This window comes from Aythya fuligula, chromosome 4, assembly GCF_009819795.1.
Source record: "Aythya fuligula isolate bAytFul2 chromosome 4, bAytFul2.pri, whole genome shotgun sequence".
NCBI lineage: Eukaryota > Metazoa > Chordata > Aves > Anseriformes > Anatidae > Aythya > Aythya fuligula.
The window spans coordinates 33,355,238-33,383,085 of NC_045562.1; the positions used below are offsets into that span (position 1 = coordinate 33,355,238).

General features: G+C 38.9%; 1 protein-coding gene across 7 annotated transcripts in view; it reads right to left on the reverse strand.

Annotated features, from left to right (window-relative positions):
- DCLK2 (doublecortin like kinase 2) overlaps positions 1-21,187 on the reverse strand; it is an 86,315-nt gene extending 65,128 nt beyond the window's left edge. For 5 of the 7 annotated variants that reach the window (XR_004253189.1, XR_004253190.1, XM_032186072.1 and 2 more), the window contains exons 1-2: positions 20,350-21,185; positions 7,475-7,809 (exon numbers count right to left, since the gene is read on the reverse strand). Coding sequence is in view for 4 of the 7 variants with exons in the window: in XM_032186072.1 (XP_032041963.1) it covers positions 7,475-7,809; positions 20,350-20,776 (762 nt within the window). In the remaining 3 variants the exon portion in view is untranslated. Of the gene's footprint in view, positions 1-7,474; positions 7,810-20,349 lie in introns of all 7 variants that reach the window. The other 2 variants (XR_004253191.1, XM_032186073.1) reach the window with 2 other exon arrangements.
- Positions 21,188-27,848: the final 6,661 nt, after the last annotated feature.

A 27,848-nucleotide genomic window follows, 5' to 3' on the forward strand; every position in this document is an offset into this window, starting at 1 on the left:
CATCACCCCTTCCTATGCAGAGCTTACAACCTGACAGCCACAAAGAGGGTCATTACTCCATCTAAGTGCTGGAAAGCTCTCTTCTTTTAAAAGTTGGCTTCTATTGCTTACTTTATTACCTTCTCTTGAAACTACTGTGTTTAAAGGTTCACTGCAAATTAATCAGGTAGTAATATTTTAAACATTAAAGACGAATATTCCATTTCCTCTCTGACAAATCGTGTCATGTCTCCTGACGTGAATGTGTTATGAGTGAGAATGCCATTTTTCTTAGTAATTGGTATAAATCTAGCAGAAAAGTTCATACTTCAAGATTTCAGTATTATCGCTTCAGCATACCTAAGAGAAGCTGACCACCTGAATACAGCCAACCAAGCAGCAACAGGTCCATCAGCCTGAAGTACAACAGGTCCATCAACCTGACAACCTGAAAGATCTTAAACAGAAAGACTGCTTATAGACTATTATGAACTGGAATAGCGAAAATTCGATCTTGAAACTCTTTCAAATGCAGTTGGTAAATAGCTTTACGATGTAAGGCATAACAGGCTTCTTAAAGGAAAGTTTGAATATTCAAATGTGATAATCGAAGGACTGTTTACTAAAGTAAAATAGGGTAATCTAACTATAGGGAAAAAAAATCCATGATCTCAAAGTAATAAGGGACATGTGACACAAATCCTAATCTGGCATATGACAGCTGCAGAATGAATTCAAAAGATTTTTACCAGACTAATTATCTGTTAATGGCTGGGCTCAGCGGGACACAACAAATTCCCAAGGTTTAGTTTCCAAGTCATGTGATTTGATCGTAGCATGGCAGATGGCAGACAATGACTGCATACCCTTCATTTATTCTAAGAGCTACACACGCCATTTCGGTAACCCAGTGCTAAAATTATGGTAATCACACATCAGCAAATACACGTTTCTGCTGGTGACACCACTATTCTTGCAGCCATTGTTTCCCACACTGTGCAGCATGTCGTTTTTATTAAGTGCCGTCAGCTCTTGGAGCGTACAGACAAAAATTGAGAACCCAGTAGGATTTACCCTCTCAGAGGATCCAGAAAGGTGCTGGCAAGTTGGATGTCAGTTTAACAGTACACGCATTTGCTTTTATTTAAAGTATCAGTAGCTTTTTTCAGTTGCCGTTGTCTAATTTAGAAGTGTTAACTTCATATCAGAGTTTGATTTTGCATTCATTTTGATAAATATTCTGCTATTTCGACAACCCACCTCACTAACCCGTTAGTTTGATGACAATAGCTGCTAGTGTTTATATACCTAAACCTTACATCACTGAAAAAGATTAAATTTACCCCCAGTGGACCCCAGCCGTTACATTCTCAGTAATGCTATACCACATCCCCAAAGCTAGAGTTACATATCCCTGGGGGAGGCAACATACATTCTCCATGTTATCTGTAGTATATTTTAAATTATTGATTTCCAGAAAGTATAAGTATGAATACTACACAGATTCTTTGCCACCCTCCTCCTATCCCCAAACAAATTCTAAAGACTCGAAAGCCAAGTTTTGCAGTGCTAGACTTCAGTTATTCCACATGGCATGACCTTAATTTTTTGCACATGCAACAAAGCTGAAGAGCTTTCTCAGCATGACTGTTCGCTGCCAATTTAAGACACTCTTGTTAGATGACGCACAAGATGTTCAAGTTTGTTGTTGGTTTGTTGTTTTTTGTTTGTTTGTTTTTTACTACTTTAACACCACAGGCATCATCATTTTGATACTTCTAAATAAAATCCTTACCACTTCGCATTTTCATTGCTCCTCAAAATGGTAATGATCCTCTGACCACTGTGGTAAAAGCTGTAAATACTTTCTTGAGGTAAATCCTAAACCACACATCATCTACCTGTGGCCTTTGTGCTGCTACATTAAATGAAATTGCTTTAGGACGTATTCCCCTGCATGATTTGTAGGTGGAAAAATGTCTCTATTTTCATATTTAGGGTATTTTTCAGATCCCTACATCTATGACAGGGCACAGTTAATTTCAGGTTAGTTTCGGATAACACTGCCTTCCATAAATAACCACAGATGGGAAAACTTCTATATCCATGGATGAAGGCCAAAATTATCTCCTCTGAGTACACCATTTCCTCCTTCCCTCCAGCAATAAATATCCACTGCTTCCAGTTCCGGGCCTTCCGACTGAAAGTCTGAACAAAAAAGAAAAATACTGTGTAATGGTGTCCATAGATGAACTCATTTCCTGCCATACAGGCTTCCACAACGTTAGGGCCTCTTTAAGTCTTTTTTTTTATTTTTATTTTTTTATTTTTATTTTGAGTATTATGAGTATTTTTCTCATACTCATAAGATTTGTATCCTGCACCCAGCAGGCTGACATCTCTCCCCTGTTACTCTCTGAAACAATTGCACAAGCCCAGCTTCCCCTAAATCACGTTTCACTCCAAATGCTACCACCGGGTTTGAACTTACCCTAAACCTTGCTGTATGAATTTTAATAGGAGATGCAGGTGCGTATAGGTAGACATCTTAATGCTTACTGGCGTTCAGATTTTTATTACTTTGTCTTCAGCTCAACAATTCTTCCAAAGCTGTGAACAGCCTTTAGTTAGAAAACACTTAGTTGAAGCGGAATTTTCAGGAACCTCAGAGACCATTAGACCCCATTTATCTACCCCACAGAAAGGCAAACTAACTCAAACTGCTCCTGAGTGATCTCTGACAAACCCATTCTTAAAGGAAAAATATAAAAAAGAAAGTAAAACAGTAAAATCACCTCTTCATTAACCTGAATTTAACAGTGACCGTTTGCCATGGAGTTCCTCTAGATCTGATTGAGCTTCAAGCCTCTACAATCTCCCTACTGAACCTTTGTTTCAGTTTGTAGGTAAACTTGCCATCTCTGATGAGTATCTTAACATCTGCAGTTGGTCTGTTCGAATTTCCCATACAAAACAAATACAAAATTCAGTGTTCAGAAGCCATTATCTCTTTACTAAGAGATTTCAAACTTGTCACGGGAAAATAAAAAAACTGAGTATGATAAGCCTGATGAATTCTTCCAACTGTAACATGTTTTCATTAATTTCCCATTTACTTTTAATGAGTCCTTTATAAAAAAATTTTATCAGAAAATTAGGGAGCTTTAGGTTTCAAAGAGAGCCATCAGCATACTTGTGGTTCATCAGGAAAAGAATTTCAAAAAAAGGTATGTTTTATCTTCAGCATGTTCTCAATGTTTTAGAAATGGAGTACAGAAGAGGTGGCTCATCCATCTCTTCAATCCTGTTACATGTTTTCATACATACAACTGCAACACAAGGCAAGCTTGAGAAGTTACTATCTTCCTGAAGTGAAGATTTCATTTTCTTTTAGTTGACAATAATTTATGCTTCAGAGCTCTGTACAGTTTTTGTGAGTTTCTCAAAGGAAATTCACCACCACTGTACTCTCAAAAAATTAGTAGGTAAATTACCATTATATTGCTACCCTACACTTCACAATAATTGTAACTTTAAGCTTGTTCATCTTCCCTTTGGAGATATGGAAGGGTTAACCTCCCAACTGCAGAAGCTGCAGTGTGACTGTCCTTGCTTCACAGTAGGGAAGTGACAGATTCCAGCAAAGAACAGAGGGGAAAAAATGCAGCCAAGTAAGGAAAGCACTCTGGTCAGGCAAATACATTAGGCAAACCTCAGTGTCAGAAGCACAAAGACTGGAATGGCAGAAGCCAGCCTACAAAGTTAAAGCCTAGCTGCTGTGAGGAATATTTTTCCTTGTACAAGCCATCACAAAAGTCTTATCCATTAGAAATTATTCAATTCAAACGTTAAGACAAAAGGAATCCTTGTTTATGTTACAAAATCTTTCAATTTAAGGGTAGATAATTCTCCATCTTCATACAAAACAATCAAAGAAAAGATCCAACATTGATATTATTCTCTGCTTTACTATTACCAAGGTCTTGTTATAGTAAAGATTAATGAAGTCAGATGAATATATAAAACTTATTCTGTAGACATCCTTTCCATTGTACTGATCAAAATTAAAAACAAGAGTTTGTCATAGATCACTGGTTTTGTGATTATTTCTTACTACCCATATTAAATACTTCAATGGAAGGCAAAATTTTCCCACAGGTTAATGAGAGAACATCACATTCCCTAATAACCTAATAAAAGGATACAACTTTTATACATGCATGTTTCATACATTTTATACACTTGTATTTCAACATAAATTCCATATTAAACAGGAGACACAACCTAAACCCACTGCATCTCATGAAAGGGAAAAAAAAATCTGTATTTCTTCAGAGATAAAAGGGAGGAGGCAGGCAGGGAGGGAACCCTGAGAATCACAAGAGCTACATTTATAAGATGCAGCCATTTACAAAGTGCCTTTTTTTTTTTTTTTTTTTTTTTTTTAAATGGTTGCCTTTCAAGCTGTGCCAACAATAGGATGAATATAAAAGATCTGCCTCCCTAGCAGATTTAGAAGAATAAGCAATTACCACATTAGAAAAAATAGGCTCAGAAATTTCCACCGATTGGTAATTGGCAGCAAAGCAACTCTTTATTTGCCAAACTCCACAAAGCCCTTGGGCACCAAACTCTACATATACCAGCAATGAACAGAGAAAGATGAAAAAAAAATCCCAAAAGGCTCAGCCTTCAGGAAAACAACAACAAAAACCTCCAGAAGTCTCTATCCTCTAAGAGAAGCAGAAGGACGCTCTTATAATCAGGGTGTCTGAAGTCCTGGGTAGAAGACCTGTACTACATGATCCTCCAAAATCACAATTACATTGTGGTTGTACAAGGAAAAGCTCCTTCCTGAAGCCTAGCTGGAAGAGCAAAAGTCCTTTCTTCCGAACATGTGTAGGTTTCAACATTTATGCACTAGCACCACTGAAACATTTTACACAGACATGAGTATTACGGAGCAGCTACTCACAGTGTGAGTACTGCAGGCTGCTCACAGTGAGAACTAGGGATTTCTCTATTCCGAGAAGACAGCCATCATCCACCATGGGTGACATTAATGTGTACGCAACATATGTGAAATTTAATGTACGACTGCAAGTTATTTAATTTTATTGCTCCCTGATGTACCACTGCAGCTACCACATAAATGCAGACGGGTGAGTTTCCACAGTATCAACAATTTAGTAGAAGAAGCAAATCTGAACTGAGACTCCAAATCTTAGCAGTTGCCTTTCCTGACTATTCCCAAATCTTTTTTATCTATTTGCTGGAGAAAATTAAAATCTCCCTGTATAGGACAGTAACAGAAGAATTCTTGGGTAGAAGAGACTAATTTCTGTATTATAAATATCCTCAAAGCTATCTTATAATGAATTAAATTTAACATGACTAAATCACATTTCAGGACTTTTAAAAAGAAAAGCACATTCCTAGAAAAGATTCTCTTGTAGCAAATTTCATTTAAAATAAAAGTATTAAAACTAAAAAGCATGTTATAGTGTCAAATATAGCAAATCAAGAGCCTCAGTGATGTATTTGCAACTGCATGAAGTTCAACAAGGCCAAGTGCCGGGTCCTGCACCTGGGGCGCAATAACCCCAAGCAGAGCTACAGGCTGGGAGATGAGTGGTTGGAAAGCTGTCAGTCAGAGAAGGACCTGGGAGTAATGGTGGACAGTCGGCTGAATATGAGCCAGCAGTGTGCTCAGGTGGCCAAGAAGGCCAACGGCATCCTGGCTTGTATCAGGAACAGCGTGACCAGCAGGGCTAGGGAGGTGATCGTCCCCCTGTACTCAGCTCTGGTGAGGCCGCACCTCGAGTACTGTGTTCAGTTTTGGGCCCCTCGCTACAAGAAGGACATCGAGGTGCTTGAGCGGGTCCAGAGAAGGGCGACGAAGCTGGTGAGGGGCCTGGAGAACAAGTCCTACGAGGAGCGGCTGAGGGAGCTGGGCTTGTTCAGCCTGGAGAAGAGGAGGCTCAGGGGCGACCTTATCGCTCTTTTTAGGTACCTCAAGGGAGGCTGTAGTGAGGTGGGGGTTGGCCTGTTCTCCCACGTGCCTGGTGACAGGACGAGGGGGAATGGGTTTAAGTTGAGCCAGGGGAGTTTTAGGTTAGATGTTAGGAAGAACTTCTTCACTGAAAGGGTTGTGAGGCACTGGAACAGGCTGCCCAGGGAAGTGGTGGAGTCACCATCCCTGGAAGTCTTCAAAAGACGTTTAGATGTAGAGCTTAGGGATATGGTTTAGTGGAGGGCTGTTAGCATTAGGTTGGAGGTTGGACTCGATGACCTTGAGGTCTCTTCCAACCTAGAAAATTCTGTGATTCTGTGATTCTATACTTAATACCAGAGAACAGAAGTAGTTGTTTCCAAGCATTTGATTATGAAAGGCGTATCCATAGCACACAGAATATAACTTGAGAAAGACCTCATGTTCAGATAATAATAAGTGCACTTTTTCTATGATACATTTGCTAGGAACTTGCAACATAAGAATGTGTTCTTTAATGCACATTATGAAAAGCTTGAGAATAAAAATTCCCAACTCTCCATATACAAAATTACAAGTTTTACTAGTACATGCAAACATACAGGTATGCAGATGTGCAAAAATACCTTCTGAATGAGCAAGGATCCTAATATTTAGTCAACAATACCATAGCCCAGGTATCAGATATCAAACATGATCTGCTTTGCAGCCTGTGCTGTTGAGGTCCTGCATGAGTGTCAAATAAAAGCATCAAGTATCGAAGTCCTGCACCGTGAAGAACTGAGCCATTCACTTGAATGATCAACAGCCAATGTATTACTGACACTTCTATCCAGTGCAGCATAATATTCTTTGGGTCTCTCCTTTGCATTTCTGTGTTACAATAAAAGATCTACTTTATCATTAATCCTGACAGCATGTTTTTGCAGTGGTAAACTAGAAGTAAAACCAAATTTCAAAGACATGAACCTCTGAGATACTAATTTCACATAAAATTATTGACCTTCAACCATCTTGGTTAGTATCTCCAGGATGACATTCCAATACCTTTGTTTCTTAAATACCAGTCTGTGGAAATGAAAGGGAAGGGGACAGCAGTATTTATTTATTTTTTTTTTATATACCACTCAGCACCTCATAGTAGTCTGAAAATATGACTGCTTCTGAAAACACACGTGTATTTTAACAATTTACTTTCAAATGTTTCAAACTGTATTACTGAACATAATCAAAAAGCACTTGGTTTAGCATATGAACAGGTTTTGTTTTTTTCTTTTACTTAACCTGGTAAATTTCTTCTGCAGTATAGACTTTTTTTTTTTTTATTTTTTTTTAAGATGTTCATATCTGAATAGAAATTTCAAGAGTTGCAGTTTACTTAATTTTCCTTATTCAGAAGGAAGTAACACACATACAGTAACAAGAATTAAAGCTATAAAATCAAAGAAGCTTATTTAGATTAACTCATAATTATTGGATGTTCACAGCAATTTATTCTCCTACCTGCTTTCCATCCAGCGTACAGAGTCTCTTGACTACACCCGAATCTAACTTAATGGCTTCTGTGATGTCAGTCAAGACTTGTTCGAAGGAGTGAGCAGTCTTCTTGTTCAGCAGAATTCTCACAGCTTTTCGTGGTTTTACTCCACTCCTAATAACAGTCACCAATTTGGGTTTAATGAAATCTTTACTCTCCTTCACTTCACTCTTTGTGGATGTCAAAGATGTCAAGGATCGAGTAGATCCAGTCCTTATGTTCACGCACCAGTTTGGATTGACATTCTTGGTATAATCAACTTTGCGATATGGTTCATTGGATGCACATACATAACTTTCACCTGAAAAAAAAGATGACATTTTCTTAATTTAAGAGGTTTTGCAGCTATTTTTGCCAATTTAAAATGATAACAAATTTGTCAGAAGCAGTGACTTTCCTGTGTTTCAACTGCAGGTCATTTTAACTAAAGGACAGTAAATTAGAACTCTGTCCAAACAATAATCTCACAGAGTGGTGTCAACAGGTTTCAAAAGACTTTTGTTTAAGCAATAAAATGCAGTAAAAGATAACAAAGAGGTTGAAAATTTTTCCATTTCTTTTGGATCATAATTTCTGACTGCTAAGTCATTTTGCAAGTGATTAAATTATTTGAGCTCACAAGATCAAATGACATTAAGATCATTCTCCTATAGCAAACATGTGGGTCCTTCCCTATATATTCCTCAAATACATACTTAAACATGTGTACACACACACACACACCTGTTTAATAACAAGTTATTTTAAAAGCAGCAAGTTTTAAGAGAACAAAATTCAAGCATCTCAATGTCCTTGTCCTGAAAGACACATCAGTCTACCAGCAGTATGTATACACTGCCTTTCTACCAAAGATACACTGTTGAAATGTAGTCACTGCAACATTTTTACACCAACAGCTCCTGCAGAGGCCACAAGACTACAGGACTAAGAAAGCGCAGACTTCCCCATTTTGATTTATTCCCTGGTTCAAAGCCTGCATCATTGCTGCTATCACCTGAATAGGAAGAAGGGATGTGAGAGAAAAACATCAACAAAATACAGAACATGTTACTTATTACAGACAAGTAATACATACCCTTGCATCAAATTACCTAAAGAGAAACAACCAGGATGCAGATCTAAGGAGTCTAACTACTTTTCTCCATCTCCTAACATAACACAAGGCTAGAGACTCTCCAGCTTTCTAAAGCGGAAGGTTTTCTTTCCAAACTGCCATTTCTTGTTTAGTACAACCCTTTTAATATCTGCCAGCAATATGCAGACCATGACAAAGAACACCTTTAATTCTGAATGTTTTTTTTTAACCTACACATTTAAGGGTTCACACAATGACTTCTAAAGACTTTCTCAAAGAGGCAGAGTGCTTACAAGGCTGGAAGCACCGAATGGTACAAACTTTCCACACTGGCCAGCACACCCTGCCTCTAGGCAGAAGAGCTAACTGTTGCTTAAAAACCTTATACTTTTCTGAGAATAAAGCTTTGTGCTGAAGATTGCTGCTGAAATAAAACAACCTATAACATACTGCAACAAATATCCTATATATACACTGCAAAAGGAGCAAAGAGTGCTAACATCTGTTGGACAGTACTGTAAAAGGTATAAAATGTACACCTATGTCTAGTTATACACTAATGGACTTTTAAGCAATGCTTTTACTTTCAGGTCTGTTGTTTGGAGAGCTGATCTTGCTTAAAAACTGTATAAGAGCAGGATAGCAAACTACTTTCAGACCCCTTAAGAATTACTGTAGTCTGAAAGATGTTTTCATGCTCCTTTTTTCCCATACCAATTACTGCTGTCTAATTTATCAAGTGTTTAGACCTTCTTGAAAGTTTACTTGCTGTATTTGAAAGAAAACAATGAAGTTGTTGTTCACTCAATGAATGAAGTTAAGTCAAGTTAACAAATGATTCTGTTCAAGAAAGTTTGGCAGCCAGTTCTGCTTCCACAAGCATCTGGGATGGTTCCCCTCTATGGTACAAGGAAACAAGTTGGTGTGAAGTTTCACTGGTGCCACTGTCTTGCCTGTGTCCTTCGTCTTCACACATCCCCACCATTCCTCCTCCTATTCAAAGATCAAATGGTGCACAAAATGGGAACTGATACAGACAGACTCCTTCTCTTCTCCCCAGAAATGAGAAAGAAAAATAAATAAATAAATAAACTGCTTTCAGCCCACAAGCTCCTTGAATGGAATATCCATATATCCATGCACCCGCATACTCACACCAGCACTGCCCTACAGGTGGTGGGTGAACACAAAAAAAAAAAAAAAAAAACAACCACCAATGCACAGCTCAGGAAGAAGTGTGCTGGCCTAGGAACTTATATTGCCACAGAACCACATAGTAAGTTGCAACAAGTCTGTAAGCAATCCAATTTAATCACTCCAGTTTTGAGCAAGACACTGGATTAGATGACCTCCAGAGGTCTCTTCCAAACTGCATTACCCTACCGTTCTAAATAGGTGGAGAGCTTCTTCCAGCAGCCTGAGCTTCCAAGAGACATTTCTCTACTCTATCCTGTTAGTGTGAAATACCACTACATCCCTACACCCGCTAAGATTCAAAAGATTCCTGATTATTTTCAGAATAATTTCTAATGAGCCACAAAGCTGTCTAGCTCTAAACATGGTGCTGCCAAATAAGAAGTATCTCAAAGAAGCTGGTGGTTCTGATTCATGCCAATAGACTTATTAACATTATAACTGCTAAGGAGTTACACAGACAACAGATGCAGTATGCCTTTGTTTTCCTTTAAGTCCCAAGATTTAATTTTTACAGACATCTATTTTTACTTTAAAGTCAGTTAACAGGAACAGCCTCTTCACTGTTGTTGATGTAGAATCAAGATGCAAGTTGAGAACAGGATACCAGATTCTGAGTGACAGTATATATTGAATAATAAAAGAAAGCCTCAGAAATCATTTTATTCTCCTCTCTGTGACTAGTTTTTTGTGTGATATAGAACCCTCAGGATATGTTTTTCCAATGTTATATGCTGAACTTTTTGTGGATACATCTAGCAAGTGGCTTTGGGTTGTTTTGTGTATGTTTGTTGCTGGTTTTTTATGTGTGTGTGTGCACCTGCAGATTTTTAAGATACTTAAGAATGCTAATTATTATTTCCTCATACAAAAAAAAAAAAAAAAGTACCTTACGTACCTAGTATTATGTACCTTATTCAAGATACATAATACTAGGTATTCAACTTCAGATTGTCCCTGACATCTCACAGATGTATAAAGAAATGAGAATATCCTGTGCATGAAGATATCTTTCTAAACACAGAAAGTGCCTCTAGCATCTCAAAAGTTTTCAAATAAGCTTCAATATATGAAGTCACCTATTAAGTCAGAGTAACCTCTGAAGTACTGACTGTAGATCAGTGCATAAGGAGTTAAAGTGTAGCAATCAGTACCACAAAATACCTCAAAGCTCACCACCATTGAGAATGTTCAGAAACAAATCCTTTCAAACTAGAAAAGGATGAATATCATCCACCATTCAAAAAAAAAAAAAAAAAAAATACAAAACACAAAACAAGGTACCTAACACCCAACAAATAAGCAGTTATTATTAGAACAGGAAAGCAGTAACAGCCTTTTCCTGTAACACCCTGATTCAAAATAACACTCTGCACTTTTATCTCAGCAATCACCATGCATTGAAGGCTAAAAACAAAACAAAACAAACAAAACCAAGAAATGCTTTCAAGATAATTCACATTTAAACCTCAGAGCTGAAGTTTAGATTAACAATGCTGGAAAACAAAATGATGACTATTCCGAAACAGGATCTCCAACTCAAACTGTTATACGCAAGTAGTAGAGGTAGAGAACAAGGAGACTCTCTGCTAGATTCACCAGAGAGGAACCTCAACAGTGTATTCTAATGTTGTCTTTTACAGACACACACATCCTAACAGAGTATCTTCCTAATGCTGTCACCGAACATGACCTACAACCTGTCAAATCATATTTCAACTCGCCTTTGAAAAGCAGAAATTCTTCTTTTATAAGATCTTCAGTCAGGACAGACTAAAAAAGATCTATATTTACTTACAACAGTAGCATAAAACATCCTTGTTCCTACTGGTTCCTTTGCTTGAAGCATGTTTAAAATGAAATTTCCTGATGATCTGAACTTCAATACCCATTTATTACGGATTTCTTATTTCTTATACATTAAGCAGGTGTCTTAGTTTCCTTCTTTAGATGGGAAAAAAAGAAAGTGCTTTTAATTAAAAATAATGCAACACCTTAATAGAATTAATTTCAAATAACTCCTTTCAGCTGCATTTAACCAAACCTCAATGGGAAGTACAAACTGTGTTAGTTTCTCAAAAAGCATATCTGGCAAAAAGTTTCCCATAACTGGCAGACAGGGGAACAGACTAACTACTTGAGAATTGTAATGACCAATCTGTCATTTGTTATGTCTTTTAAATTCCATCCTTGCTTTCTTATATCAGTCATAAAAACTAAAATTAGTAACACAGGTTTTTACATGGAAAACAAATTTTACTACTACACCTGCAAGGCAGGCACATATGGCATTATGGCATATATGGATTAGAGAACACGCGAGAGGAAAACACATGAACTGAGTGACTTGCTTTGTTTGGAATTTAAAAGAGAAAGGATGTTTAGATACTAACTTCAGTAGAATAAAATCTTCTAATGATTTCACCACAACCAGGACCTCAGCCATAGTTTCTAAGTTCTACTGAGAACCTTGCAAAGTAGCCAGAAAACCACCATAAATAGAACATAATTAAGAAACCACTTGTTACATGCTGCATGAAGACTGATTTTCTAGGAATGGCCCACTCTAGGAATTAACCATTGATTTGGTTGGGTTAACACAGTATCCAACTGATTATTCAACAGAATAAAATATTTAAGGAAGAAAAAAAAATGGCAGGGTAAGCTAAATCACAGCTATAAAGCTCACTACAGGAAACTTTCCTAGAGAATGGTATATTCAGAAAGCAAGCCTAAGAAAATCACCTCTTGATGAACAAGCATTAATTTTAGAACATTGCGCTATTAAATTGTTATTTTAGCCACCCTTCCAAGTACAAAATGTATTTGCATGTCTACTGGCAAGAAGCTCCACATAATTTGTAAAAATGTCTCACATTGTATTTTTTAGATAGAGAAACCTGCAATTGTAACGTTGCCTACAGTATTTGTCCACTGCTTTAACGTACGACCTGATTTTGAATCTGCTTGGAATTAATTTCAGTATAAATACACACTTCAGATAATCTTCACACGCTCCCAGAAAATCTTCGTTAAGCTGTAAAATACAGCACTGGTTTTTTGTTAATTTTTGGTTTGTTTTATTTAAACCAAATTGATTTCAAATATTGTTAAAAACATAACAAATCAATTTACAGTTCAAATCATATATACAAGTGAGTTTGCTGTTTCAGTAACTGCCTTAAGTGAGACTTTCATGCCTCTAACCTAAATATGTATCACCTCAATTACTAAAACAATCTTTTCTGAAGCTTCAGTGGCATTTTGAGCAAACTGTAGCTTTTAAAGTAATTTGCACGTCAACTTAGTAGGTCTGCGAGATTTAGCTCCACACACAGGAATAAACAATATTTCAAATATTTTTATTACTGACTTGGATACAGTCACATTTATGGTTTGAAAGCCCACTTCCCATTTGAAACCATCTTGAAATATTTTAAAGCTAATGCATACTAACCTTAACTGGCACCTGCTAGTAGCAATTGCACTACTGGAAATAAATAGCACATCTTTGACTTACAACATTGACAGGAAACAGTCAGGACCCTTGTTTTTCAACCAGGTTGTAAAGTTAGTCACCAGTATTAAAGAGGTGTTTGAAGGTAAAAATGTAAAATATGGACTAATGAAGTAGAAAGATCTATTAAGCAATATATACATGTGTATTTTTTCTTTTTTAAAGAAAAAAGGCAAGAATCAAATACACAGGTTACAGCTGGGGCTTTGAACCCAGCCAAACTACTCTACAGCGGAAAGCTCAGCCAGACTGCAGAGCAGTTTTGGCAGAGGCATGAAACCTCCTTTTAAGTTGGCATCATAATTTCAGCAGAGCATATGTGCCACCCATCCAACGCTTCATGACAGTACCCCGAGCAAGCTAAAAGTGTCACTTCTTCAATGAAGAAATCCTGCTACCACCAAAAATTCCTCAAATGGGGCATATGCTAACTCAAAAGGAATAACATCTGCTGACATTTTGAGTCACAATATGATCAACAAATGGATTAAGGGTACTTCTGACTCTGTATCTTATTGACACTAAAAATAAATAAATAAAAAAAATAGATAGACATGAAGTATTACCTCTGAGCAAGGAAATACTACCTGCCTCTTCATAATTTACCTGCACTTCTTTAGTAATCAGGTGGACTGCTATTCAAGAAGCAAGACCCACATGTGTGCAGCATGTTTAAGTCCACGGTAGAAGGATTCCAGTTTCAGAGTGGACAGGCTAAACATAATATTCACCATTCCCCCACCACAGGAAAGACAGATGACTAACAGAGAGAACGGATTAAAAGAGAAAACAAGGCTATATTGGTCAATCCAACTGACAAACAGCCATAAACCATTATTTGCCTAAATACTGTTTTGCCTACTTAAAATCTTGTCCAGGAAAGTTTTCTTTTGCCATCTGCTTCTTCCACACTGTTATTCACAGGAAAGTTATCCAGCTCCTTTCAAAACATAAATGCAGTGATGAAGGAGTTAGGGTGTAAGTGAAATCTCCAAAATTCAGCCATGCAATTTTAGGTATGGATAGAAAAAGAGAGATGTATCTCGTCTTTTTTGGATCACAAGTGTACATCACTTACAAAAAATGTACAGTTTTGAGGAAACACAGCTGCCTTACAGCTTGAGGTTCTTCATGGCACAAGTTTTATGAGTTGAAGCCAACTTCAAGACATTTTAAAATATAGCCTAGAAACATTCAGACATACTGTCTTTAAAAACAGTGTCTGCTAATGAATGACTTGCAGATATTTCATTTTCTTTAGCATTAGATTAACAAAACAAAAAAGTGCATAAACCATTTAGTGGGGGTTGTAAGGAAGAACAAGATTTTCTGGTTAGTGTTTTGCAAGGTGTGAACAATCACTATTGTCTTTTAAGAATCACATAAAGAACTGTTTTAAATGACACACTGCAGAACAGAAAATGGTATAGCTGACATGTAAAAAATATCTCTACAAAAACAAAACAGAAAAACAAAAAAAAACATCATTTTTCTTCATATTTTTAAAAAGTGTTCCATTTTGGAGCACATAAGACAGGGCAGGTTTCTGAGTACACATATAACCATCCCACATCCCTCATCATCTTTTGGTGGAGCTCGTTAATTTCAAAAGTGCCAAAAGTTGCTTGTTCAGTATAACGCAACAGTTATTAGGACAACTAACTTTGCAACTTAAGGATCACAGCAGAGCACCCTTTTTGTGTTCTGTGACACAAACCTGAGCAGGTTTCCAGAATAATGTATTTATGGCATGTATAAAAGGCCTGATCTAAAAATAAAACCTTCCCTTTTATGAAGGATTAGACTTTATTTAGATCTTTCTTTGCTTCATTTCTCTCAAAGGACTTCCTTCCTCATCAACCTCTTACAATTCTTTTACTTTCATGTCACCTCCATTAATCCTGTATGGGTCACCAGCATTCCTCATCTAGAGCATTTACGTTCCCCATGAACCGTTTAAAACCTGGGATGATGGCAAGAATTGTAGCAGATGACTAGCTGCTCCTAGTTCTCTTTTGACTTCAGTTAGTCAGGAGGTTCAGATGACAGCTTCCTACAGATGACAGCTTTCTCTGAATCACAGAGCGGTTGAGGTTGGAAGGGACCTCTGGTCCAACCCCTCATCTCAAGCTTTCTGAAAAGCTGTCAGAAGACAGTTAAGGGCACTTGGTACCAACCCTAATACCATGTGCCTCCTCTACAGTAAGCAACTCTTCTCAGGTAGGTTACACTTCTCCCCTTCCTGAAACTAGGATATGCACAGTGGTGGGACTATTTGATTTTGTTGGGATACAACAATTACATCAATATTTCACATCCACACCCCATTGCTCCAGGACTAGGGAACTACAGTGCTTTGAACATATAGTCTGAAACATGAACGCTTTAATTTTTTTAATCCTTTTATCCTTCCTTTTTATCCTTCTTCGTTAAACCTGCTACAGTTTTTCTGCCTTTGTTTAAAGCATTATAGCTTTTGTCTTTAGCACAGGAAGGCAATCATATCTTTTGCAACAAGCAAAATTACAAACTGCCTAATTGCTGTTACCATCTGCTTGCCCTGACAAGAGGAAATATATTCTTTACCTAATATAACAGTGTACTGAATAGAATCTCAGGTACTTAAGTAGGATTTTTAATTTTTATGTAACAATTTGTTACTACATATTTCATTTTATGTAATATACAGTGAAATGATAATGATCTCAGGCAGAAGGTACTTGGATTGTTCCATGTTTGGTTTCAAAACATTCTTTGACCCTGGGGCAGAGCCCATTTCCTTAAGGCAGCTCCTGCCCCGTGCTGCACATCCTAGCCATGTATAAGGACTGCCTTGCTCTTAAACTTTTTCAATCTCTCCCCAAAGACTTTCTTACAGGTGCATGCTGACTCCAGTTGCGCAGACAAAACTACCAACATTTCAGAAGGACTGTATCAATTAAGCATTGTGAAGAAACAAACACTCTTTAGCAGTGCTTCCTACCTAAGGAACTAGAAAAAGTCCCTATCACATAACAAATCATGACTTTTCCAGAAAGGAATCTATGGTTGTGTTCCTCTCCCAAAACCCAACAAAATCTCCCAACTTTGCAGCAGATCTTAACAACCAGGAGACTCCACGTTTTTCACCTCAAGACAATCAAACCATAGGACAGCAAGACAGGGCATGACTGGTATCAATGTAAAACAGAAACTTCAGCACTGAAGAACTGCACAGTTCTTTCTACTACCACAGTGTTATGTTTTAGACAGCTTACATTTTTAAAGAAAACTGAAGAATTTAGACAAATAGTTAATTAGCTGATTTTGGTATAGAATAGAAATGAACTATTATTCCATTACTGTTATTGAAGACATAAAATTGTGCAAGCAAACTACTACCCAAAAGTGAAGTATGCAATGTCAGACAGTGGAGTTGCATAACAAAACTAGAAGACATTCATAATATTCCCAAACCCCATCCCCTCTCTGGATCAGAAAGAGCATCAGAAGCCAACACTGAAGTTCTTCACTCATCCCATTCTAAGAAAGCAATAGAAAGATGTCAAACACATGATCCATAATGTTCATTGATGTACAAGGGGCTAGAAACATAAATGAAATTTGCCTAAGACTGGACCAACAGAATATGTTGGTTTTTTTTTTTGCCTGTTAGATCCAGTTAAGAAAAGCAGTATGATTAAAATGAAGCTTGTTAGTTTTCAATAAAAATGTGACCAGATCACATTTATTACCGTGACTCAATCTGTAATATTTGAAATCTACAATACATCTGTGCATTAGATATTTTTCCTTTTAGAATGGTAAACAGTAAAACAGACTGCCAAATACACCCAAATCCCCAAAAACATGCATCAGTGACTCAATTCAGCCAGTCTGGACTATTACAATATAGAATCTGATACTGCCAACTTTTGTATCTGAGACAGACACTAACCTGATAAACAGCTAACAGGCCTTATAGAGGTGCCTGCAGAGGCACATCAGTGGCCAAGAACAACACATGTAGGCTCAAGTTGGGGAATCACAGAATCACAGAATTTCTAGGTTGGAAGAGACCTCAAGATCATCGAGTCCAACCTCTGACCTAACACTAACAGTCCCCACTAAACCATATCCCTAAGCTAACAGTCCCCACTAAACCATATCCCTAAGCTCTACATCTAAACATCTTTTAAAGACCTCCAGGGATGGTGACTCCACCACTTCCCTGGGCAGCCTGTTCCAATGCCTAACAACCCTTTCAGTAAAGAAGTTCTTCCTAAGATCCAACCTAAAACTCCCCTGGCGCAACTTGAGCCCATTCCCCCTCGTCCTGTCACCAGGCACGTGGGAGAACAGGCCAACCCCCACCTCGCTACAGCCTCCTTTAAGGCATCTGTAGAGAGCAATAAGGTCGCCCCTGAGCCGACCGATTAAACTGAGAAGTTTAATACTGATCTTGTTGGCTTGGTAAGGGTGGCCAAGGACTCACCTTTTGCTCTCTTCAAAGAGCTACCATTAATAAATCCGAGCTGCTGTGATTCCATGTACCCTTGCAGTAGCACTAATAGTAGCACTAATAGTAGCACTAATATAAGCAAACTAGCCAGATAATTAGGCATTGTGTCAAGTAGCCATGTTTGGTCTGGTGTTCAGCCTGTAGTTGGCATGTGTAACAACACTTTAACATTCCCTTCCTTTCTGAAAATTAAAAAGTGACACAACAAAACACCATTCAAAACTATTTCTGGTATTGCAGTTCAAGAGTTTGCATATTACCAATCTTCAAGTACTTGTTAAAGAGCAAACATTCAAGCTTGATGTGCTGCAAAAAAGTGAACTGTAAAAAAGAGGAAGCAAGCAAGGAAGAAACAAACAAACAACTCACCCTCTTCCAGGATCTCAAGAACAAAAAACAGCTGGCAAAGAATTCAGAGAATTTCAAGGAATTATGGATTCCCTGTTTGTTTGCTTTCTTCCCATCACTGTATATGGCGATTAGACTTACACTGGTAAAGTTTTTTGGGATGATAATTGGAGCACATACTAATCCAATTATAATGCTACAGGATTTTCTTAAGATTCCTGAGAGTTGTGTTGGTCATGGATAGATGACTAAGTAATTAGGACTCTTTTTTTCCCTTTTATTTTACACAGAAAGCATGTAAGTGGCATTTCAGTTGTGACATTTGCTTTGCTTTATTCTTCCAGTGAAAAACAATGACAAAGGTCACTCTTTCAATGTATTTGAGAGACAGGAAGTCAGTTTCTGCTTTCAGTTATTAACTTAAATAGAGTTGTGAGACTATAAACTGCATTTACACATCTGTCTAGCAAGTCACTGCCTTTTTTTAAAGCCACAAAAACTTAAGAAGCATTCCTTCTGCAACATTTTATAAGTTGCCCCAAGTTATCATTAGTTCATCCAAGTTTTCCTTCATCTCATTTTCTTACCATCCTCACACCACTTACACCAGCTTCTTCCTTTTTTTTTTTTTTTTAAAAAAAAAAGCTATTTCTAAAACCACTGGCTGTATCATGGAATAGTTTTCTGGTTGATTTCACATTTATTTTACCACCACAGAGTCAGTTTCTTACTCTGCAATCATTTCATGTTTTCTCTGTTTTGACTGCCTTATATATATAGTTATATATATAGAGAGAGAGTTATATATATAGTTATATATATATATATATATATAACTGCCTTATATTGGATCAGGGACAAGGAAAGTCCTCAGGCATTGTCACCACCATGAAGTGCACTTTTTTTTTTTTTTTTTTTTTTTTTTTGAGTTGGACCTTCTTGATGAAGCAAATGCCAAAGCCTCTCCCCTTTTGCATCATCTGGCATTGCTCATCAACAAATTAAAGATCTGCAAATCAGCTACACCTGGCATATAGGCCCACTGGCTGGAAGACTGCAGTATACATGAGATACCTGAGGAGAAACATCAAGTGCAAATCGCTTATGGGCCTTACATTGTGCACAACAGGACCAACACATTTTAAAAGATAATTTGTATAATGCTGAATTTAAATTATATTTTAAAATATCACAAGAGAACACGAGAGAAGTTGCCTTAGCTAGCACATGCATGTATCCACTGGAAACTTGGCTTGTTGTGTACGTGTGCCTGCAGAAGCCAAGCAAACCTATACGCCTACTTTGAGGTATCTTGTCCCACTCCCAAATATGGCGCCCCAAATACACCTGAAATATTTTACTGCTTCAGACTTAAAAGGAGCTGTGGATTAAAATGGAAGCCACACAACAGGCTTGCAAACACTGTAAGTTAAGCTGGAAAAAAAAAAAAAACAACTCAAAACAACAAACATTCAAATCTTATCTGCTCCTTGTCCACGTAATTCTCATCGCATACAAAGAAGAGGTGTACGTTTCACTCTGAAGTAGCACTACTGGCCCCATTTGGAAAGTAGTCAAGTGCTGCTCTACTCACACTTGCAAGGTCTATGTAATCGCTGCAGCTAACTTCCATTATCAAAAAACACCGAGGGCCAACTCCAAAAAGCATGTGATTCTTTAAAATGCTGTTGTAAGTCAGAAAAGGTAGCTAATTCCCCTTAAGAACACGGACTCTGATCATGTTTGAAAATGGGACTTCACACCAGCTTGTTTTAGCAAGTGGGAGGGTATAAACATCCCTTTTCACAGCACAGGGGCTTTCTGTGGGAAAGCTTAAGCCACCGTGAGGCATCAGTGACAGCGTAGTAACAGCTAGGGAACTAAATTAACACACTTCTCTCTCCCACAAACAGCGATGACTGCAAGGCAGCCAAGAACTTCCCTGCGGATCTTGGAGACAAGAAGTGTCCCTGCTGCCTACCCACCACCACAGCCAGCCCCCCGCACATGCCCCTGGGTCCCACTGAGGACACGAGGCCTGCCCCTGCCTCAGGGCCCCTTTAGCCCCCCAATTTCACCAAGGGGACCCCCTCAGCCCCCCAGTCTCACCAAGGGGACCCCCTCAGCTTCTTCGAGTGCCCGCAGCCCACCGGGCCCCATGCCACCTCGCCACAGCAGGCAGGCCCACCAGCCACAGCCCCCTCACCTTCCAGCAGCTCGTCCAGGCTGGTGAGCTTCTTGCTGCCGTCGATGGTGTAGATGGTGCGGACACCCTGGGGCAGGTTGACGTTGTCCGACAGGGAGCGGGTGAGCTCGGCCAGGAGGGCGTCGAAGGAGCGGAAGCGGTCGGGGGAGATGGCGTAGACCAAGCCCTTGAAGTACTTGTCCCCATTGCGGTAGAAGCGGGCTTTGCGGGCTTTCTTCTCCGAGCTCAGCGCCTGCAGGGTGCGTGTCCGGTAGAGGCTGCAGTGGGCGCTGTGCGCCGGGCTGGGGATCAGCCCGTTACCCCGCGGCCCCCCGCCCGAGCCCGAGCCCGTGCCCGAGCCCGAGCCGCCGCGGCGGGGCCCGGCGCGCTGCTGCCTCTTGTCCCGCTCGTCGAAGTGCTCCAGCTCGATGCTGCGGCTGCTCGCCATCGGGCTGCCGAGCCCCGCCGGGCCCCGCGCTCGCAAGGGCTCCGGCCGCCTAATTCAGCATCCCCCGCCGGCAGGGCTGCGGCCACCTGCCCCGCAGTCGCTGGCTCCGCCGCTCGCCGCCGCCGCTCCCCTGGCACACAAAAGCATCCCTCACGCCTCGGCTCGGCGCCTCCCGGCGAACGGCGGCGGCGGCGGTGGGGAGGGAGGGAGCGAGCGCACGGCGGGGGGCGGGCGGCTCGGGGGAGCCCCGCGGCCGCGCCTCCGCGCCGTGCCCATACAATGCGGAGGATGCCGGGCGCGCTGCTCCCCGCCTCGCTCAGCCCCTTCCCTACCGGGGAGAACCAGGCCGCTCCCGGCCCCGCCACCGGCCGCCAGACAGCGCGGGGAGCGCCCGGGTCCTCCCCGGGCAAGGGCGCTGCTCGCTCCCGCCGCGCACCGAGAGCAGCCGCCGGCCGCGGCCCCGGCGGGAGGAGCGAGCGGCGGCCCCGCTGCTGGCGGCCGCCGGGCCCTAGCGCCGGGCTGCCCCCGAGCGGGGCGAGGGTGATGAAGCCGGTCGGTCACCTTACTGGGTCACTAGGCTGAGGCTGCAGGCTGCTGTCTTTTCTGTGCGGGCCTCCCGCAGTGTGTGAGCTCCGCAGAGCTCCGCATCCCTGTGGGTTTTAGTAATAGGGCTAGAAGGGGTGGCCTCGGTTGAACCAGGTTGGCAATGAGGAGACATCTCTTCTCAGAAAGAGCAGTCAGGCACTGGGACGGGTTGCCCAGGGAGGTGGTGGAGTCGCCATCCCTGGGGCTGTTCAAGGAGAAGTTGGACCTGGCGCTTAGGGACATGGTTTAGTGGGTGACATTGGTGGTAGGGGGATGGTTGGACCAGGTGATCTTGGAGGGCTTTTCCAACCCTAATGATTCTGTGATGCTCTTCTTTTGATTGTGGATACCACCGTGGCCTCCATTTACCTACCCGCCAGGTTTCCTGCTCTCTTAGAGGAACCAAATCAGCAGTAGCCCAGTGATAACCTCCTCAAAGGTAACCTCCTAAAATGGCTTTAGTTCAGTTTCCCCACATGGCTTTTAAATATTCCCTATGTTGCTCAAGTCAAATTTACTGTAGGTAGAAATGGCCTACAGATGCATCGAAATGGATGCAGGTTCAACTTTTATAAATAATTTCATTTAATTTTCAACTAACGCTCAACATATTTTCTTGTCTTGACATAATGTGTATTTGAAAACAAAAGGTGCTTACAACTACGTACAAGTTTTCACTTTTTTTTTCAGGTCTTTCTCTTTCTTTGAGAAATTGCAGTTTTGGTACCTCATTACAGGTGGTCCTAAAGTCTGCTCTTTTGTCCAGGTCCCATAAAAACCTTTGTACATTCTTTATACTACTAACTCAGTGTCAAAAGGAGGTACTCAGTTTGATTCTTTGTGTTGCAAGTGTAGGTTCGGCATGTGGAGCTTTTCTATACAAAAAAATAAATTGGGAACTGAAAGACATACAGGAGAGGTTTATGAAAGTCCTTTTCACACTTAGGACAGAACTTTGTTCAGTAGAGAGAGACGTTCTACAAAGCTTAGATGTGGTTTTGTGTCTGTGAGTAGTGGAAAAGACAAAAGATTTGCTTACCTGTTTGGTTTTGTTTTAGTAGTTTTGGAAAATAACTTGCCATACTTCCTATGGATATATTATTTTTCACTTCTCATATTTTGAAGTATCACTAACTTAAAGCACTATCTCACCATTATTGCTGGAATTATTACAGAGTGGATTGAATATCTAGCTACAATATTCCTAGACAATACAAGGAAAATGTCAGCAAATCTCACTTTTTCTTGAAGTATCAACTTCTGTGATGCCTGGAAAGTTCCACAAGTAAAGGGAATTGATGTACCGCAGATCTAGATTATCCCCTTGTGGTAGAATCAACAGAAGGAACTGAAGTAGTTTTGTTACAGATAGGGCTCAGACTACTGAAAGCAGAAATACAGACCATGCCTAGAAACTACTAGAGTCAGTGAAAACTTCCTAGACTGCTTCTGATGTGTGGTTTGTAGTTCTGTTTTCAGGCAAAGTTAGAAAGTTTAAACTCATCTGACTAACTGCTCCAAAGTGGATTGGTGTCAGCTGTGAGGCTGCATTATTCTAAATACCATTTAATGGTACCACATTTCATGGGTGTGTTTCACCATTGTGGTTGCAGAACAAGTCAAATTAATCATTTTAAGCCTCAACTAAATATTATTTAGACAAACTTTTTTTTTCTTTTCTTTCTTTTTTTTTTTTTTCTTCTCAGTTTGCCCTAAGGCAGGCCACAAGAGCTCAGGGACATTTAACCTGCCCCCTCACACACCTTCTGTCTCTTACCAGCTGTTAACTATTGCCCACGCCAATCTCCTACCAGCTGTTAACTATTGCCTACTATCTGTGGTGTAGTGCTCAACAGGGTGTAGAGGATTCATGCAGGCTAACATGTAAAACATACATGTGAATTAATGTATTAACTGTGGCAGTGACTGAATTTAGGTTAGGGAGTTCAGTGTCAGGACAAACAATTTATTGGTTTTGGGCTGCTTTGCTGGGTGGTCATTTGCAGGACGTGCTCTGACTTCTGCATTCTGGAGATGGGATGAGGGGAGTTTTATTTCTATAGTAAAGTAAAACTAAAAGGGAATTCTTATACATTTAACCAGGGAATTTCCCTCTTCAAAGGGAGTCCTCACTACAGACTGTTTTATAACATCTGTACAACCACAGCATTTTATAGAGCATATAAACAAGAAATTAACTTCTGGCCTCTAAAACTCAACTACTGTGTTAAAAGGCTATTTATGGCTATTGCATGTATAACGGAGAGCTGCATGTGTAACTGTTGAAGAAATGCCTGGTGACACCTGAAACATGTTTCTACAACTTGTCTTCTTCCTTTTCTGTTCTCTGCAGATATTGTTTGTATTTTTAATAAGCTCTCTAATATCTGTGTGGGATTGGTGCTTCTATTCATAAATGTGCCTTTTCTTTGCCACCTCATTTCCCTTAAAGAGCTGTCTGTAGTCTAACAGATGTTCTGAAAGAATTTCAGAGGTGAGAGTCAAAACTCTAAAACAACTCAATTTGCTGCTTAGTTACATTTGCTTTTATGCATGGGAAAAACAGTATGCACAATGCAGTCCTATATGGAATTGAGCTATGCAATCCCATTGTCTTCTTCCCACTTGATCTACACAAATACGGTTCACAAAATAGCAGTTCACTTACAAGCATGCAAAGTTACAAGTATAATTTTACTTTGGTTATGAACTGAGGTCTCCTGACAACATAATGAGTTAGTTTATCATTCATTTTTGGGATATTCTCATTCTCAGAATAAATATACATTTCCCATTTGAAAACAAAAGAGTGTCCAGTTTTAATGTCCACCTAATTAATCAATTCTCCTTTCTGTTTTGCTTTTTTTTTCCCCCCCCATATGCATAGAGATATGCATAATCAGTTCATGGTTTAAATCTCTCCCTGCATCTTATCTGTTTTGTAACAAGTAACCCCCCTAAAAAAAAATGCTAAAAGAAAGTCAAAAAGACTTTGCCATCAGACACAATGTCTTTTCTTCTTCTGTTACCTAAACTCATTAGTTTCCTGATTGGAATCGGTAGAATTCAAGTTATGTAGCACATTTAACTGCTGAGTTATCAAAATCGAGTTCAGAATTGTAGTGAACCATGTATAAGCATGTTAGAAGAACATTTATGTATCTGGGCTTTGCATTCAGCTTACTGTATTCACCTTGAAAATGATAATACATCATATTGCTAAAGAAGAAAAAAATTGTGTAAGCTTGGCATCTGTTAGCTCAAGACTCAAATGTTCCTTGAATAATTCAATAAAAAAATGTTTATCTGTAGCACCAACAATGTCAAATTTGAGTATTTAAACAACAAAATTGTTACTTGTAATCATTTATTTTCAACTAAGAATGTCAAAATGCCTTTAAAATATTCATTCAGTAAAGCCTCGCAGCATCCCTGTGAGATGTTATGCCCTACTTCATAGACCCATAATATGGGAAAGCAACAGTTTAAGGAACTTGCCTAAGTAACAGAAAAGTCAGACTGGAACCAACAACCTTCTCTTCAACCCCATTCTTTTAAGCTCAACAGTGTCTCTATGAATCCCATGTAGAATACAGTATTGCTTTTAAAATGGCAGATGCAAATGTAAGCAACTGTACAGAAACAAAGCATAAAAAGAAGTAGAGCAGCACAGATAGATAGGAAAAGATACTTTAGCTTGAATCAGTAATAATTCCCATATGCTGCATGCTTGCTTGTGTCAATGCTTGTTGATTAGTGGGAATGTCAGTCTGAGGCTCATTAAATATTGAATTATCTTAATACATCTCAATGTATCATATTTAGAGAAACGTTCAAATCCAGTATCAGTAATACTTATCTGTATTCAAAAGACCTCAGAACTGTTCATGTTTCAACAGATTACACACAAATACCATACAGGGCTTCAGCTACGTGTTAAAGAACTTGTACACTGGCCAAAGGATTCCCTTGCCCTTAAATATATCTTGAATAACATTATTTCTGAACATCTATGTAAGAGTCCTGAAAGTAGTAAAAACCATATGAATAAAAACTTTATAAAACTGATCTTGAACTCAAAACACAGAAATGTAGAGATGGAAAGATGTTCATGGTATGCTCTATTTCAATTTTCTGTACCCAGGAAGACTCAACTGCACTGAAACCGTTCCCAGAAAACATTTGCACTTCCCGCTTTTAAAGACACTTCATATGTGAGATTTCTTATCAACCAGTAATGTGCTCAAAGGAATGATTTTCTTAATATTCAGTTATTTTCTCTTTCAGATTAGTGTTTTCCTATGGAACTTCTCTAGCACTTAGCTTTTATTCAGCAGAATCACTTTTGTCCCATTTTGCTGTCTTTCATAGGGGAATGGATAAGAGGAGAAGGATGCCACTTCCATCCAGAGCAGTATGAATGACGTTGTAAAATTCTCAAAAGAAGTAAATACTTCATGTAGACCTAGTCTTTGTAATATCATGAACATCATGGAAAATAAAAGTTACCCTCCCGATAGACTCCTACTGAAGCCACCTGGGATCTGAATCTTTTTGCGGTCCAGTAAAAATCAGTTCCTAGTTGTTGTTGCTTAGTGCCATGAGGTTCTGATCCTCACCCATTCAAATTTGAACTGATTAAATAAATTTTGTATGTGTTTATGATATGCACAAATGCCTAATTCCCAGAACCTTTCCTGGCAGATTATACGAAGATCTTCAGGTTCCTTTTCCTGTCAAATCCTCCAGATGTGATTCAGCATTGCCTTGAAAAGGAAAGTTTCCAAATAAAAACATACAGAATGTGCAGCTGAAAGCTTAAAAAGGAAGAGGCATTAGAAGAACTGTAAATCATACTTCTTCATTAGTGAATCTGCATTGCAAGACATTTGTTAATTTTTCTTTTTTCTTTTTTTTTTTTTTTTTCTTGCCAACTGTTTAAGACAGCTACATTAATTAATATCAGTCATTTAGGCTTTGCATATGACAAGCCAAGGTTAATCAGAGGAACCCCAACTATCTAATACCACTGCAGCTAGACAAAAATAAAAATAAATTAGTATTCTTATTGAAGAGTAGAGCATTAGTCTGTTATCAGATTATATATCTGAGAATACAAATAGAAATACAAAAATAGACATTGTAATGCAGTTACCAATTTAACAATTCAGCTTATATAATTCAAAAAATATTAAGACATTTTGAATATTGGAGTTAGCAAGACTGCTTGGTATGTTTTATAGGAATTAAATACGTTATATATTCTAAGATTGGGATCTCAGCATAATTTATCTCCAAAAAACAACAAGAGAAAAAAAAAAAGGCATGATTTGCAGACAAAGAAATGCCTTGTATTTTTTTCCTCTAGGAAGAAGTCATTGGGGCTTTTAAAACATATCTAATACTGTCTTCCTGTTAACATTATCATCATTTTTTATATTATACTTGATAATTTTAATTCCATCTGTTGCTGTTTAATATAAGACATCAAAATTCTGTATCTTTAGTCAAAATGACAGTCTGGCTAGTTGCTGTATGTCTAATTGAGCAATCCATGATCCATGACTGAATGGATTGTTTCATTAGTTCTCTTACTTTAAAGTTTGATTAGCCACACAGTCTTAAAAATAGGGGAAATGTAAGATCTTGCAAACAAAACTGAAGATGTATGTTATTTCAAAGTAAATTAATAACAAGAAGATTCAAGTAAGTTTTTTGAAGACTGATGCTAATGTTTGTTTGGTATAGTGAATTACCACTACACTTTAAATGAAAAATTGTGCTTTCTGACACAGCTACTTCAGCAAAGAGAACTGAAGTTCACTGATGACCAAAACCTGACAATATACTGACAAAACTAGAGATGGAAACAACAATATAGAACAATACATATTTTGCAACAAATGGACTGCTAAAGGAATTTTTGGAAACTGTAGTTTTATAATATGGTGGTTACTGAAATGAAGCCAACTACAAAAAATTCTCATGTATTCAGCCTTATGCCTAGATGTTTCTTCCCACCAGCTGGGGTTGCTGCCTTTGTTTTTTCAGATACAACCAACAGTGAAGTTATGATGTAAATTGGATGCGTGAAATGACCTCCAAAAATGAGAAAGGGCAGGAAGCTAGGATAGCATATTCTTCAGCTAACTTTGAAAACAAAGCTGTTGTGCAATGCAGCTCTATGCCATTAACTAACTTTTTAGGTCTGTCAAGAAGCAGGCAATAAAATGACTAGAGAAAGAAAATAAGTAATCATTTTTTCTAGTTGCTTTCTCCCAGTCTCACAAATGATTTCACTGGCTTCAGGGGTATTGTCATCCCTTACTGTTAGGATAAAAATATTCCAGAGGAATAAGGAGAGTGTACAAATTATATCTTTTGATAACTCTATCAAATTCCAAGAAAAGGAGACACAACGATGCCTTGTGTCAAAACAAACAAACAAACAAACAACCCTCTAAGTTTAAGTTAATTAAGGTAATCA